At 40.5% G+C, this 15,818-nt stretch overlaps 4 protein-coding genes across 4 annotated transcripts; 1 reads left to right on the top strand and 3 right to left on the bottom strand.

Annotated features, from left to right (window-relative positions):
- The first annotated feature begins 37 nt into the window (after positions 1–37).
- LOC100244303 (E3 ubiquitin-protein ligase RING1-like) lies at positions 38–5,629 on the top strand. The gene is made up of 2 exons (XM_002271026.4): positions 38–1,138; positions 3,679–5,629. Exon 1 carries the CDS (start codon positions 199–201, stop codon positions 1,135–1,137), a length of 939 nt encoding a protein of 312 aa, XP_002271062.1. The 5' UTR covers positions 38–198; the 3' UTR covers position 1,138; positions 3,679–5,629.
- On the bottom strand, positions 4,977–7,461 carry LOC104881343 (probable aspartic protease At2g35615). The gene is made up of 2 exons (XM_019224581.2): positions 6,435–7,461; positions 4,977–6,350 (listed from the first exon to the last, which is right to left on the bottom strand). Exons 1-2 carry the CDS (start codon positions 7,421–7,423, stop codon positions 6,086–6,088), a joined length of 1,254 nt encoding a protein of 417 aa, XP_019080126.1. The 5' UTR covers positions 7,424–7,461; the 3' UTR covers positions 4,977–6,085.
- Positions 7,462–7,527: 66 nt separating this feature from the next.
- LOC109123695 (uncharacterized) lies at positions 7,528–13,369 on the bottom strand. Its single transcript, XM_059742029.1, has 3 exons — positions 13,340–13,369; positions 12,556–13,253; positions 7,528–8,077 (listed from the first exon to the last, which is right to left on the bottom strand). Exons 1-3 carry the CDS (start codon positions 13,367–13,369, stop codon positions 7,714–7,716), a joined length of 1,092 nt encoding a protein of 363 aa, XP_059598012.1. The 3' UTR covers positions 7,528–7,713.
- On the bottom strand, positions 13,216–14,917 carry LOC104881344 (aspartic proteinase CDR1). Its single transcript, XM_010661246.3, has one exon. It carries the CDS (start codon positions 14,873–14,875, stop codon positions 13,454–13,456), a length of 1,422 nt encoding a protein of 473 aa, XP_010659548.1. The 5' UTR covers positions 14,876–14,917; the 3' UTR covers positions 13,216–13,453.
- Positions 14,918–15,818: the final 901 nt, after the last annotated feature.

The raw sequence follows: 15,818 nt of genomic DNA, 5'->3' as shown, positions 1-15,818 counted from the left end.
AATAATAATAAAAATAGTGTCACCGTCAAGTCTGTTTGGAGTCTGGACTACCCACCGTCTCATTCAAACTAATCCAACCCCCGTCACCAAAAACAACTCTCAACCCTTGAGCCTTCTGGATCCAAACAACATTTTTGGTTTTCCTTCTTTCTCTCTCTTCCTCTCACCCCCAAACCACCCTCTGTCTCAGGTGACGTCATGTCGGCCACCGCCGCCACCACCCCCACCACTCCCACCGCCGCCACCGCCATTGACCGCCGCACCTACTGGTGCCACGAGTGCGACATGAGCGTCACCCTCTCCCCGTCCTCCTCCTCCTCCCCCACCCTCCTCTGTCCCCACTGCCACAGCGACTTCCTCGAAGAAATGGACTCCCCCAACCCCAACCCCAACCCCAACCCCACCGCCCCCAACTTCTCCTTCCATTCCGAAAACTTCCTCCTCGACAGCCCCTACCTCCACCGCCTCATTCACCACCTCACCCATCCCTCCGACACCAACAACGACGGAAATGACAGCAGCGACCTCCCCCCTCCTCGCTACCTCAATCCCAATTCCGTCGCCGCCTCCAGGGCTTCCCTCGAAGCCCTCCCTACCTTCAAAATCACTCCCTCCTTCCTCCAACTCGATCCCATTTTGTTCTGTGCCGTCTGCAAGGATCAGTTCGTCGTCGACGTTGAAGCCAAGCGGCTTCCCTGCAACCATATCTACCATTCTGATTGTATTCTCCCCTGGCTCTCGCAGCAGAATTCGTGTCCGCTGTGTCGGTTTCGGCTCCCCACGGATGAGGGTGAGGATTCGGGGGATGCGGGGGCGACCGTCACGATGACCTTTGGGGATTTGATGGAGGACCATGAGCTGTTTGGGCTGGGGAGTACTTTGAGGCACATTGCCCGGAGGAATAGGCTGGTCTTTCCGGCCTTGTCTGCGGAGGGGCAGGCGCAGGCACAGGGTGAAAGTCTAGGGCCTGATAACAGTGTGGAGACTGTTTCCAGCTGGCCTCGTCAGGTTTTGGTTGGCGGCGGTGGCGGCGGTGGTGGTGATGCAGATTTTGGGGCCGGTGCTGTGGCGAATGAGGATGCTGATGCTATGATGCCTGAAGTTAGGGTATCGGGTTCTGTTTCGGCTTCATCTTGAGGTGTGTTTTAACTGCTTTCACCCTCTCCCATACTCCAATTTCTCATTTATGCAATTGATCTATTTAACTATATTGAAATTCCAATTGAACTGATGTATGTCACCTGGATGAGCACCATATCAGAGTTTGATCCTATTCTCTAGTTCTTCAGATGGAGAGTAGTGCAAATTGTGGGATGCACCTCTCTGTAATGGGTTTCTGGGTGCTATTGCTAGTACTGGTTCACTGTCCATGTTATCCATAATGTTAGAGTGATTGGTCCATGATGTTTTGCTTTGAAGTAGTTTTCTGGGGCCTAGAAGTTTTGTTTATCTGGAGACCTAACTGCAAACAAGAGGAAGGTAGAATTTGGCTGCAGTAGAGGCCTTACACCAACTGGGTTTCAGTTGCATTCCCACATCGATTCCAGTTGGAATTGGGATTGACGACTCATTCCTTAGAGCTTAAACCAAGTAAACCAAACTCGTGGAGTAATGATATTAGACATTAGACCCTGCTAGCCCAAAATGGACTTCTTGCAACCCAGCCTTGATGGGAAGAGCTTGTGCCACTGGAGGATCTGTATACTCTGTCAAATTTGTTGTTTCCCAGGATGGTTCTTCTTTTAGAAGTTCAATTGTTTGGAATGGTGCAGGTTTAAATAGTATTCTTTTTTTAGAGGAAGTTAAAGCTTAGAATCATCAAACCTAACTAGTTAAGCTAGGTTGGCTAAAAAAGATGCTGATATGCTGGCCAATAGAGCAGACAACTCCTCTTTTAAGGAGTTTAATGGGTGCTTTCTCCCCCATTGAGCTTATCCATCTTATGTTACTAGATTGAGGCATTGTTCTTTACTTCTTTTTCTTTTCTCCCATTATCTTTCTTCTTGCACCTCATTTTGCCTTAAAGACTTCTCATCCTTCTATGTGATTACCTCCTTTCTATTTATCCTCTTCTTGTTTCTTATCCAAAAATGGAAAAAGGAAAAGGAAAGGAAAGATTACCTTGTTAAGTTCAAATTAACTTTTTATTCTCATAGTCTATCCAAAGTTTGTGGATATAAAGTTAGATTATGTGCTCAGGAACTTCTCATGGATGGTGAAGGGGACAAGTTTAAATGTCGCTTGCTTGAATGGGTGAAGATTAGTGTGGGTAGAATAAGAAGTTTTGAGCAAGTTTAAGACTATGTTTGGTTCTCAGAAAGTGGTAAGGAAAGAAAAAAAATGTTAAGGAAAATGATTTTCTTATGTTTGGTTTTACTATGAAAAGTACAAAAGAAAGTTAAATATAATTAAAATTAGTAAGCAACTTATATATTTTTAAATTATTTAATCTTTATATAGAAGAATTAAATAAATGAAATGAGTGTGAAGTAGAATATAAAAATAATTTATTGATTTTAAATCTATTTTTTATTTTCTTTTACTTTTTTTTTCCTTCTACTTTTGTTCTCTATTTTCTTTCCTTTGCATTTTCCCGCAAACTTTCCAGAAACCAAACATAGCCTTGAAAGGGTGAAGATCACTGTGGGCAGGTAAGAAGTTTTAAGCTTTTATTCCTGGTGTCTTAGTTCAACATGATTGTTAATAAGTAGAACTTGCAAGGTTAGGTAAAGCACATTGTAATTTCTTATGGATGGCAAGGTGAAGGAAGCAATAAGAGACATCACATGAATGGGTAAGCTTATAGTGGAGGAAGATCCATGAGGTCTGGACTTCTAATCTTTTGGCCATCTTCTTTTATTATGTTTGGTATTGAAGGGGTTGACTGTATAAGCTGCAAGGAGCAGTCATGGTAATCATGGGCTTGCAAAAGAAGATAGGCCACATGTAATTACTTATGGGCCCTATGAATGGAATTTACATTGAAGAAATTGAAATCTAGATGAATTTAACTGGGAAATCTCATAAAGATGGACAAAAATGATGGGTGCATGTTTTAAGGAAAACATTGTTGAGGCGGTTTTCCTTTATTCACCTACAAATTGGGGACTTCAATTGAGTTGGTCGGCTGATGATTAGGTGTCTGCTTCTTTCTTTGAACTTGATTTCAGCTGAGACTCAAATATGTTTGGCAATTTTACAACAATGTTGAACATTTCTCTAAGAGGAAGATTAAGTTTCAAAAAGTTGGAGTTGCAATTCTTTTTGTGATTTCTGTAGGTGTCATTAGTCCTAGGGATGATAGATTTATATAATCCAGCCTTCATCTCATATACACACTATAAAGATAAAAAAGGATTGTAGTGTGATGATGCATGACTCATACGACAGCATTCAGTGACCTCCCATCTTGAATCTGAATGCTTCTCAAGACTATTAACACCGCACCACAGGTGAAAGAGCCTTGGGGAGACTCTTCCCCAACAGACTGCTTTGTGAGTTCCTTTGAATCCATCTGAATGATAAAGGTGCTCAACTGCAAAATTGTGTCGTCTGTTAATCCTTAGAAATGGAGCATCTGTTGTTCTTATCAGTTCAATTAAAGTTTTTTTTTTTCAACATACTAATCTAGATCCCTTACCAGGTGGGTTTAACTTCTCCCTTTTCATCTGTTTGCAGGTAATGTATAGCTGACTGTTACATGGAATCTGAGGGGTATTTTATCACCATACCTCGTCTAATGAAGTGTAAATCTACAGAGGAAGGCGGTCTAATAACCCAATGTTATGTGTGATCTGTATTCTCTCTCTGTTGTTTTCTGCAGCAATGGGGAAGGAACTCTTTGCTTTGTAATGATGCTCTTGTGAACTAGTTTCTATCATGTTTTTGGTTAATAAATTTCCAAGGTCAAGCTGCTTTTTTTCCCCCCCTTTTTTTCTCTATTGCATTTTAATTGCCAGACTGCAGCCACTGCAAGGCCATCAAACTGCCAATTATCATCATTGTGGGAAAATATTCAAAGTCTTGTTGTGTCCTTCACTTCATCTAGATGAGCATCTTTCACACGTTTGTAAGGGTCCAGCTCCATCTTACCAACATTTATCCCATCATTCTAACCCGGTGGGTGCATTCGAGCAAGACCATGATTTTCTCATTAGACCCAATTCTTTGGCAGATGATTGGATACTGAAAATTCTTTAAAGGGATTTTCGATTTTGGGTTATAAAATTGTATATAAAATTTGAGATAATTCTTACTTAAAGATAAGGAATACATTGCCCACTGTGGGTGTGCTTCCTTTGTCCTCAGGCTGCTTGTCAATTAGCCCACTAGATGGTTCTATGCTTATATTAAGCATATGCTATTGTAGTAGTCAAGAGTCAAGACACGTTTCTTTTGGTTTTTTTATTTTTTTTATTTTTTATTTAATATATATTTCATTTTCATTTTACATCATGTGGGCGGTGGACAAAAGCAAAGCGATATGGATGATGGATTCCAATATTTATATCCACGGAAGCAACACGGCACGGACTCTATCTGTTGGATCTGGACTGTGACACGGACACCCAGGCTGCCACTCGTGTTGTACAAGCAAAAATCCAACATGCAGTCACACCCACACACTTGGAAACAAGCTCTGCCAAACCCTTCTCTTTTTTTTTTTTCACTGTTTGCCACATCTTCAACATTCTGATCAAACTCCCCTTGAATGAAGCTTCCTCAATCAACTTCCAAGAAGACCCACAAGTCAGACAATGACCAGACTTGAGGCCCTCAATGAGGGAAAGTGAGAAACTTCTCTGCTTCCACCTAGAGCACCTTTGGTTTTACTTTTATTTTGCCCTGCACCACACATGACACCATTCATTTGAATATTTTGTTATCCATGTGGATCTAAGTTGGATGAGCTGAAAAGTCAGAGAGGTCGGCTTCCCCTTTTATATAAGAGACTTTGCATGGAACAATTTTCATTCACTTCTCTCCGATCCAATCAGCCTTACAAAATCAATTAGTCTAGCTAATCTTCAGCCATGGCCTTTGAGAGCAGCTTAGCAGACATGGTGTTGAAGGTGGGCATGTTTGTTCTTGTCCAAGCTTTGGTTTATCTGATCCTTTCCAAGTCTTCCAACATCTTCTCCAAGAACCCGAAGAGATCTCACAGGTTCAAACCAGCCCGGTCTGTCAGTATTCGTCGAGTTCTTGCTTGTCTTGCTGACCTACCCCCTGGAGGCGAACTCTCTCCTTCTCCTTCTCCAAAGGGCCCTCAGTTGCTTCCCCCACAAAATTCAGCAACTGACCCTCAGACTCCCACATCTTAAGAGACTTCCATGCATGGATTTGTAGCAGAGCAGAAGATTGCTGATGGCTTGGCTTCTTGTGATAGATTTTAGACGTGACTTGAATTTGATATTTATCTGAATTTAAGTTATTCTTTTGTTTTGTAAATTTGGTAGTCAATCTAAATACCATATTATAGTTTTGAAAATTTTACTTATTAAGACTAGTTGTATGCTTTAAGGTAGTTGAATTTCAATGATCCTTTTGATGTTTTGGGGAAACCACCCATATCCAGCCTCTGTATTCCCTTGTGCTTTGTAATGGTAAACATTCACAATCTTGTGGAACCCATGTACTGTGATTTGGTGCTTGGTCACTGGAGCTGTTTTCTTAACAGTCCTCATATGAGATGAAACCTCTTCCAAATCATGGATGCCACTGCTTGTTTTTATTGATATCTAGATGAGGGCCACACCTAACATTACTTGAAACAGCAAGCATGAATGATTGGTTTCGTACTTATGCATCTTCATCTCCCTTACACCAACTTTTTGCAGCTAACAAGTGACCCTCAATCTATATTCTAACCACAATGGAGCCCTTACGGGGTCCCCTCATGATTTTCTGGTCTACATCTACAAGTAACCTCATTGCTATTGTGGTATAGATTTCATATTCACAGCATTTTCTGCACCTAATGGTCCAGACTCCAGAAACACGTCAATCGAGTTTATTAAAGCTATTAATGCAATGCAATAATGTGCCTAATCCTAAGGTTAACACTTGATACAAATATAGTTTTCCATTAGGAGGCGGCACAGTCCACAGGAGCAAAAGAAATGAACCCAGCATCAAGGTCATATCCAACATAATAGTTCATTTGCTGAAAGCTTCCAAGCAGGGACATCTCTTCAAGCCCTTCAGAAGGTAGCATTGCAAGGCACCATAGCCCCTCTTGTGCTTCTATGTATGTAGTCTGCTTTGTTAGCATGACATCTGCACCATCAAAATGGAAAGTTATGTCGGGTCCTGCAGCATCCAGTTCATCAAAACTCCCCTCGAAGCACATCCTGTAGCGTCCAGAGTTATATTGTTTTCCTGGTAAACGTATTACTTTGCTCAACATATAGACTAAAAGATTGAATGCTTCAGACCTTAATACCGTGAATTCTGAGCCAGAATCAACTATAAATCCTCCTCCCTCTGAGGTCATATCAAATATCCCATCTGGGAAGGGGGCCTTTTCGTCTCCAACACTGATTCCCAGAAGAGTGACATAGTAATAGATATGCTCTCCTTGTAGAAATGGAGTTTGTCCACCCATGAGCACTGAGAGCGATCCGAAATACATTCTGCTTCCCGATCCTTGATCATCACGTATCACCATGCAGTAGGAGAACTTCTTTATTTTCAACTGTGAGACTAAAGAGTGTGGATCCCGGTTAAGGCCTACAACACCAGCTTCGTAGCCTTTAAAAGTCCCAATTGTATAATCGGAGCAGCCAAACACCAAGTGGCCAACATCAACCTTATTCTGGTTAGAGTCTTCAAAGGCAAATGCATCACTTGAAAGAGTTCCTCCAGTTGAAGTACCACCATCACCATATTCTATCATATAGCAACAATCTTTTTCATCACTACCGCAGGGAAATGCCCAGGTCTCCTCACAGGCTGGAGAATCAGACGGTACTGTGTTGTAGGTGGAAGATTTGGAGGGGTCGAAAATAGGTGACGTTTGTTCGAAACACTTTCTGCATGGAAGGCACTGATGCCATATGAGTCCACTTCCTGTGTCAGGAACGGCATATATTAGATGAGGGGGGCTTCCCACATTGTACATCATTATATAGCTGAATCCCTCAGGAATCAATTTTGGGGACAAATCTTCAACCAAGGATTGGGACGTATGTGAGTTGAGGTACCTGAGACGGGCTATGGAGCGGTTAGCTGCCAGAATGGCCCGATCACTGGTGCTCAAATTGGGGTCATAAAAGGGGGATGAAGGAGAGTCACGGTGGATCAGATGTACCACAAAACCGTCACTAATAGTACTAATATTGTCGTGATGGGGTGTGGTTGGAGGAATGAGGATACTTGATATTAGAAAGATTACAGCTCTGAGGAAGAAAGAGGCAGCACCCATGATCAACTGAGACAAATAATGTGATGTCTGGGCGCATCCTTTCTATGGGAACAAGGGTGTATTTGATCATACTGGGACTATATGTACCAGTTAATAGCCAGCATTCCAGGAGGGTAAAAATCACAGAAAGATTGAGTTTAGTCACTATGTACATTCACACCCTTGAAATATATACTTTCTCATTACTCATTCACTTGCCATGACTACTATTTTTTATGTTTTGGTGAACTGATTATTCTGATTACTAATCTTAGATTCAATGCTTCTCAAGAAAAGGCTCGAAGTCTATACTAGAAATTGGCACAATCCACTGGAGAAAAAGAAACCACCTGAGCTTCAAGGTCATATCCAACATAATAGTTCTGCTGCTGAATATTTCCAAGTATAGAGACTTTCCAAAGGCTATTAGACGAAAGCATGGCCAGGCACCATAGCCCCTTTTTCCCTTCCACATATGTAGTCTGCCTGGTCTGCTTCTGCTTGGCCATTGGGAAAACAGGGAGAAGAGAATGAGTTGCGTACACCATATTTTGAGCAGAACTGTTTGAACTTTGCACTGTCAAATTGAGGCTCATTATCAGATAAAATAGCATGAGGAATACTAAATCGGCATAATATGCTTTTCCACACAAACTTGATGAGATCGCTATCCTTCTACTCGATTAGTGAAATAGTCGGTGGCAACAAGAAGGAATTTCTTTTGAGAGGGTGTGGTTGGTAGAGGTCCGACTATATATATTCCCCATAAAGAGAAAGGCCACGGGTTAATCATAGGGTTAAGTTCTTCGGTTGGTGTGTGTATGATATTTCCGAACCTTTGACATTGATCACATTGATTACTAGACGAGTTTCTAGTACGACAATGACAATGTCTAATGTAGTCTATTCCTCTTGATACGACTTACACTCCTTTACATAGAACCTCAACTTCTTAGCTTGCACCATGCTTTCAACTAGGTGTTTTTGAAGTTTTGACAATCATCCATGGAATGGTCATTGTCTTGATTATAGTTGCAAAAGCATGATCAACCAATCGCATTATTTGAGTCCCTCCTCATAGATTATGACTAGGTGAATCCTTCCATTCCCTCGATCACGGGAAGGAGGCGAGAATAAGACATGGTATGATAGTTACAAGAGCATGATCAATAGATCGCATTATTTGAGTCCCTTCTCATAGATTATGACTAGGTGAATCCTTCCATTCCCTCGATCACCGGAAGGAGACGAGAATAAGACATGGTATGATAGTTACAAAAGCATGATCAATAGATCGCATTATTTGAGTCCCTTCTCATAGATTATGACTAGGTGAATCCTTCCATTCCCTCGATCACTGGAAGGAGGCGAGAATAAGACATGGTAAGGGCAGTATAAGGGCGTCCTCGGTCGAATCCTCATTCATAGTTTGTTCGTCTTCACTGGTTCTGTTGAGAAAAAGTTTTGTCCCTCCATCGATTGGTAGAGTCCCTTGTGTGGCGATGACCTTCATCCTAGGTTAAGGCCACCTTGCTTTGTTGCAACACGAAGGTCATCTTCCAACATTGAGTATTTGTTAGCCCTTTGGAACAGTTCGTCTATAAACCCGAGAGGATTTAGAGATATGGAATGGGAAAATGGAGTATTTGGAAAGATGGCCTGCATAACCGTGTCCATGCTGACCCTATCCAGTTAAAATATTGCTCCCTCAAATCTTTTCATGAAACTATGGATAAACTCTCATCGCTCCATTTTCACATGAAATAAACGAGCAACGGCTTGCTTCCGTCTCATGAACACAAATACTGGTTGGCAAAGATTTCAGATAACCCACGAAATGAATTGATCCAGTTAATCGATAGTCGGGGAACCAAGAGAAAAGGCCCCTACAAACTTGACAGAAACACTTTACATAATAAAGGATCATTTTTGCTTTTAAGAGTCATTACTTGGCGAAAGAGCATCAAGTGATTGAAGGGATCTCCAAATATTCCATTATACATGTTTGAATTTGAGCATTAAGAAATGTTGTGGTGCCTCTTACCTTAGGATGTTGTGCATGAACGACATGGTCGTCGTGTTGTTCAAGATTCCAAAAGGTTGTGTTCTGGGTCCATATTGGTCGATTTGTGAGACGAAAAGGGATATACCATAAGACTCACATGACAGTCCACATCAAGCTGTCCTCAACCTGGCCATTGCTAGAATGTGAACTAGTTTTTTTTTTTTTCTTGCGAGCGAAGGAACCATGTTGAGTTCCTCTTTTTCAGGGTGGGGATTGGGTGTGGCACCAACACCGGTTCATCAGTAGGTGTGGCCAGTTGGAGAGGAGGCTATAATCTACCGATTAACTTAGAATCAATGTGTATTGAGGGTTCCGAGCTACTACAACAACATTGAGTATCCGATTTCCCCATTGCAAAGCTTCAGTAGCGGAGATGAAGGCCTCTATTTGCTTGCAATGCTCATCTTACTGCTCTTTCCACTGTCTTGCCATTAGGGCCATCCACTCCTCCATCGCTAGGTGCTATTCTCTCAATTGATCCACCGACACTACCAAATGTAATGTCTCTAAAAAATTCTTTATACGCAAACCACCATTATATACTCATCGTGATTCGTTTTTATTGGTCACTTTTCCTATCAAAGGATAAAACCTCTCGCCTCTTCTGTGGAAACATCCTTAGGAAGGTCAAATCCATATAAGAGGACTAGTATTAGCCCCTTGACATACACGAACCATGCAGCACTAAGGCTTCATGAAGAAACACTAAGGCTTCATGGGGCGGCACCTTGGTCTCATGAGTGACATGACAATAACAAGGTGACACAAGGGAGCAATGCCTTGCGGAAGGAGATGACTTGGTGAGCCATGGGCACAATGCAATACACAAAGGAGCAATGTCGCGGATGCAGCAGCATGTTGCCTTGACATGGATGCAATCTGAACATTTAGGCCAAAAGAAAGCATGACATGCACACCAACCACATATATAGATGCATGCCACAACAACATGAAGAGTTGGACTCAAAGTGGGATTGCAAGCTAAGCACGAGAAGGAGTCTTGATGTCTATTGTAATTGTAGTCAGTGGGACTAGGACTCTAAGTCCTAGTAGGAGTGGGTGTACCAAAACCTATTAGTAAGAGTCCTAGTAGAACTAGGATGTGTACTCCTAGTCTGATAAGGAGTGGCTGGTGACCACTCTATAAAAGGAGGACCGAGCCTCCTTGACAAGGAGTGAGATCTAGAGAGGGAGATGTGAGGGAAACTTAATCTCATTGAGATTATTGTGGGAGTGTGGCCCAAATCTTGTATGCTTATTCAGTTATCTAATAAAATAAGTTGGGGTTGGTGCCCTATAAGTCTCACGTGTGCCTTTGTGTGTTGTTGTCATATCTTGTGGGAAAGATATAATGTGGACCCATATAGTGTAGACCTATATTTTTTATGTGCGTCCCCATTCAATGACAAGACTCATTTTTATTAGTAAAACATTAGTTTTAAAAAAATTGGAGTCGCTACTTATTTTATTTTATTTTAAAAGGGAAAATAAAACAAAAAAGAAAATCTTAAAGAAGTGATTTCATAGTTTTGGAAAAGTAAGTCTTGAAAAACCCGAGTCTTAGTTCGGGGATCAGGTTACCTATTGGAAAGGTACATCTAAGAGGTAACACCCCTCTAAGCCCTAAAAAAGTCTTTATTGACTAAGTTGAGGGAAAAGTGACAATTAATCAATTAATTGAAGGTACCTAAATAGGCTAAGGTGATTTTAGAACTAGTATGCCAAAAAAGAAATCAAATCACAATCGCAAAGGAGGGTTTGGATGTGTATCTAGACTGCCTCTTAAGCGCTATCATAAGACATTAAAATTAGCACAGAAATATAGCACATGCATGACATGTATTTAATTAGAACAAATTGAACATACATCTAAGCACCAAAGGATTACATCAAACATAGATATAGATATGACTCACAACAACATGCATGTTCATAAAATTCCAAAAAGTAGGTGATAGAGAGTGTACCTAGATAATATGCATAATTGATAAGATTCCTCCGAAAATGTTAGGGTGGTTAGGACAAGTATAAATTACATAACATCTTCATTATGTCTAATATGCAGTACCAAAGTCAAAATTGAGTCAAGTTAAGTCAAATGACTCAAAAAAATAACAATAATTTCAAGTAAAGTACAAGATCATCAGCATGCAATTAGAAAAGGGAGCATCACAAAATAATTTCTAAAAAAAATGTCTTGGAGTGGAATTTAATTACGAAAAATTTCAGGAAACAACACTTACACTTTTAGAACAACATATCAAAAACCGCACTCATTCAAATGACAAATTGCAGCAAAGACATCCAAAAGTTCTACAAAGTCTAGATTATGTAAAAAAAAATAATGACATGCATAAACGAATTTTTAAAAAAATAATAAGAGATCACATAAAATCATACAAAAAATCACACACATTTTTCAAAGTGTTTGTATCACATAAAAAATGAATCCAAGTTAGATAGTACTCAAAAATATTTTTAAAACACTTCAGTTAATCAGATATTCAGAATCCATCACGTGCCGTAGGTACGAATTTGAAAAATCATATCTCCCTCAAAAAAACATATTTTTTAATATTTTATATGTCTAAAATCAATTTCAGGAAGTGTAGAATTAAAGAAAAATATTAAATCAAATTTAAAAAGTCATCTGTTATTAAATTTTTACAAAAAGATTTCGGGTTTCCAGGGTGAAAATAGAGCCCTTAATACCCTGAAGTGTCTAGAGTTACATTGTTTTCCTGGTAGACGTATCACACTGCTCAACGTATTGACTAAAAGATCGAATGCTTCAGACCTTAATATCGTCAATGATGAGCCAGAATCAACTACAAATCCTCCCCCCTCTGAGGTCCAATTGAATATCCCATAAGGGGACCTTTTCTTCTCCAACACTGATCCCCAGATGAGTGACATAATAGAGCTTCACTCCTTGCAGAAATGGGGTTAGCCCACCCATGAGCACTGAGAGCGATCCAAAATACATTCTGCTTCCTGATCTTCGGTCATCACGTATAACCATGCAGTAGGCGAACTTCTTTATTTTCAACTATGAGACTAAAGAGAGTGAATCCTGGTTAAGGCCTACAATGCCAACTTCATAGCCTTTAAAAGTCCCAGTTGTATAATCTGAGCAGCCAAACACCAAGTGACAAACATCAACCATATTCTGCCTATTGTCTTCAAAGGCAAATGCATCAATTGAAATTGTTCCTTCAGTTGATGTACTGCCACTACCATATGATATCCTATAGCAACAATCTTCTTCATCAATATGGCAGGCATATCCCCCGGCCTGGTAACAGGTTGGAGCATCCCATGGTACTGTGCTGTAGGTGGAAGATTTGGAGGGGTCGAAAACAGGTGGTGTTTGGTTGAAACACTGTGCCACTTCCTGCATATGTCAGCAATGGCATATACCAGACTAGGCGGGGTTCCCACGTTGTACATCATTACATAGGTGAATTCCTCAGGAATCAATTTTGAGGATAAATCTTCAACCAATGATTGGGAGGTGAGTGAGTTGAGGTAATTGGGACGGGCAATGGAGCGATTAGCTGCCAGTATGGCACGATCGCTGACGCTCAAATTGGGGTCATAAAAGGGGGATAAAGCAGAGTCTCGGTGGATCAGACGTACAACAAAACCATCGCTAATAGTACTAATATTGTCATGATGGGGTGTGGTTGGAGGAATGAAGATATTGATGTGAGAAAGATCACAGATCTGAGGAAGAAAGAGGCAGCAGCCATGATCAACTGAGACAAAAAATGTGATGTGTGTATCCTTTCTTCAGGAACAACGGTGTATTTAATTATTCTTATACCATATGAGCCAGTTAATAGCCAGCATTCCAAGAGTGTAGAAATCACAGAAAGATTTGGTTTAGTCACTATGTACATTCATACCCTTAAAATATATAATTTCTTATTACTCATTCACTTGCCATGACTACTATTTTTGAGCTTATACAAAAGAAGTTTATACTAGAAAGTGGCACAATCCACTGGAGCAAAAGAAACCACCTGAGCTTCAAGGTCATATCCAACATGATAGTTCTGCTGCTGAATATTTCCAAGTATAGAGAGTTTCCGAGTGCTATTAGACGAAAGCATGGCCAGGCACCATAGCCCCTTCTCCACTTCCACATATGTGGTCCGCTTGGTCAGTATGAAGTCTGCACCATAAAAATGGAAAGTTATATCTGGCCCTGCTGAGGCCAATTCATCAGATCTCCCCTCAAAGCATATTCCAAATCTCCTGTATTTCCTCCAAGGTAAATGTATGGCATTGCTCAATGTATTGACTAAAGAATTGTATGCTTCAGACCTTAATACTGTGTATGTTGTGCCAGAATCAATTATAAATCCTCCTGTCCCAGTTGAGTTTATATTGAATATCCCCTCTGGGAGGGGTACCTTTTCTTCACCAACACTGATGCCCTTGAGAGTGACAAAGTAGTGGCTGTAGTCCCCCTTCAGCAATGGAGTTTTTCCACCAAGAATGACTGCCCTTGATCCAAAGTACATTCGACTTCCTGATCCATGATCATCAGGTATCACCATGCAGTATGAGAACTTTTTAACTTTCAGCTGTGAGACTAGCGAATTGGGATGCCGGTTAAGGCCTACGACACCAGCTTGGTGCCCCTTAAGGCGCGCCTTGGTGTCATGGGAACAGCCGAAGGTCAAGTAGCCAACCTCAACGATAGTTCTTGTGGGGTCTTCAAAAGCAAATACATCAGTTGAGAGAGTTCCTTTTGTTGTTGTGCCATCACCATAGGTGTGCTGATAGCAACAACTTTTGTCACCTTCCCTGCAGGAAATTCTCCTGACAGCATTGCAAATTGGGGAATCACTTGATACTGTTTCATAAGTGTAAGACTCAGCTGGGTCAAAAATAGGCGGTGTTTGGTTGTAACAATGTGTGCATGGAAGGCATTGGAGCCATATGAGTTCACTTCCAGTATCTGCAATGCCATATACTAGAGTAGAGGGGACACCCAGATAGTACATCATTATGTATTCATAGTACTCAGGAACTAATTTGGATGAGATATCACCTAGCGAGGATGAGGATGAGGTGACTGAGAGCAGGTAATTGAGGCGAGCAATAGAGCGGTCAGCTGCCCATATGGAGCGATCAGTGCTAGTCATGTTGTGGTCATAGAAAGGGGAAGAAGGTGAGTCATGGTGGATCAGATCGACGACAAAACCATCACTTGTAGTGCTGTTAATGTCATTGTGAGCTGTGGATGGAGGAATGAAGATGCTTGATGAGAAGCAGCTTACAACAAGGAAAAAAGAGGCAGTAGCCATAGCTAAAACCGAAAAAAATTGAACTACAAACCTAGAACTAGTCCATTTAGAAGAAGAATGTAACTGTGGAGGAAACATGTAAAATCTCATGTGAATGAAGGCCAAGTTTTCACTATACTCGACAATAAAAAGACAGAGTATCCTTTAATTTCACTTCAAATAATACTATTTTTGGCATTAATTGCTTAGGCGTTTATATCTTGAAATGGAACTTCCAATTAAACCTGCACCTTTGTGACTTCCACTGCTGAATCACTAATTAGTACTTATCTTGCAAGTTTGCAACAGCAATTTGTGACTACTTTTGGGGCTTGCCCAGAAATTGATACTATCATAGGCTGTACAAATTTCATTCTTAGCAATGAACTAAATTAAGGAAGATTATTCCGACATCACGAGGATTTGTCCATACTACTAATGGTTTGTAGGAAGCTAGAAACAACTCATACTAGGCAAAGGAATAGTGGGCAAATGGCCTTGATGAGAGTGACTTATACCGGCTCTGCAGGAGTTTATTCCTCAAAATCCATGTGAAAACCATTAAAAACCAATCTTTAGAGATGATTAACCAGTTGTGTAAACAATCTAGAATTCAAACAGATTAATTTATAGCAAAATTGGTCTTTAGAATGACCTGAACAATTTCTTATCCCCCACTTCACTAGAAACATGCTTAATATATTACACCATCCACCAAGAATATATTCCTAACAGCCTTAATTAAGCTTCTAATTATGATCATTTCTACTAACTTTTGACATTTCAATCACTATTAGAACAGATTCTATTGCCCACAAGATTACAAAGAAGTTTCCTCCAAACCTAGATTACCTTAGTACCCTTCAATATTGAACAATATTAAAATAACCCTAGTATTTTTTCTGTAGAATTTCAAATCTGAAACTAGTTACTGATATTTTTCCTGTCATTGACTTGAGATATTGCCCGAAAGTCGTATTAGAAGCCTTAGTTCTTGTAATAAATTAAGGTCAACAAGCCGGTGTTACAACTCAACAATCTGATACAATGACTA

The sequence above is a fragment of the Vitis vinifera genome, chromosome 13 (assembly GCF_030704535.1).
Source record: "Vitis vinifera cultivar Pinot Noir 40024 chromosome 13, ASM3070453v1".
In the NCBI taxonomy this organism is placed as follows: Eukaryota; Viridiplantae; Streptophyta; class Magnoliopsida; order Vitales; family Vitaceae; genus Vitis; species Vitis vinifera.
This window is presented reverse-complemented; position numbering and strand designations above follow the sequence as displayed.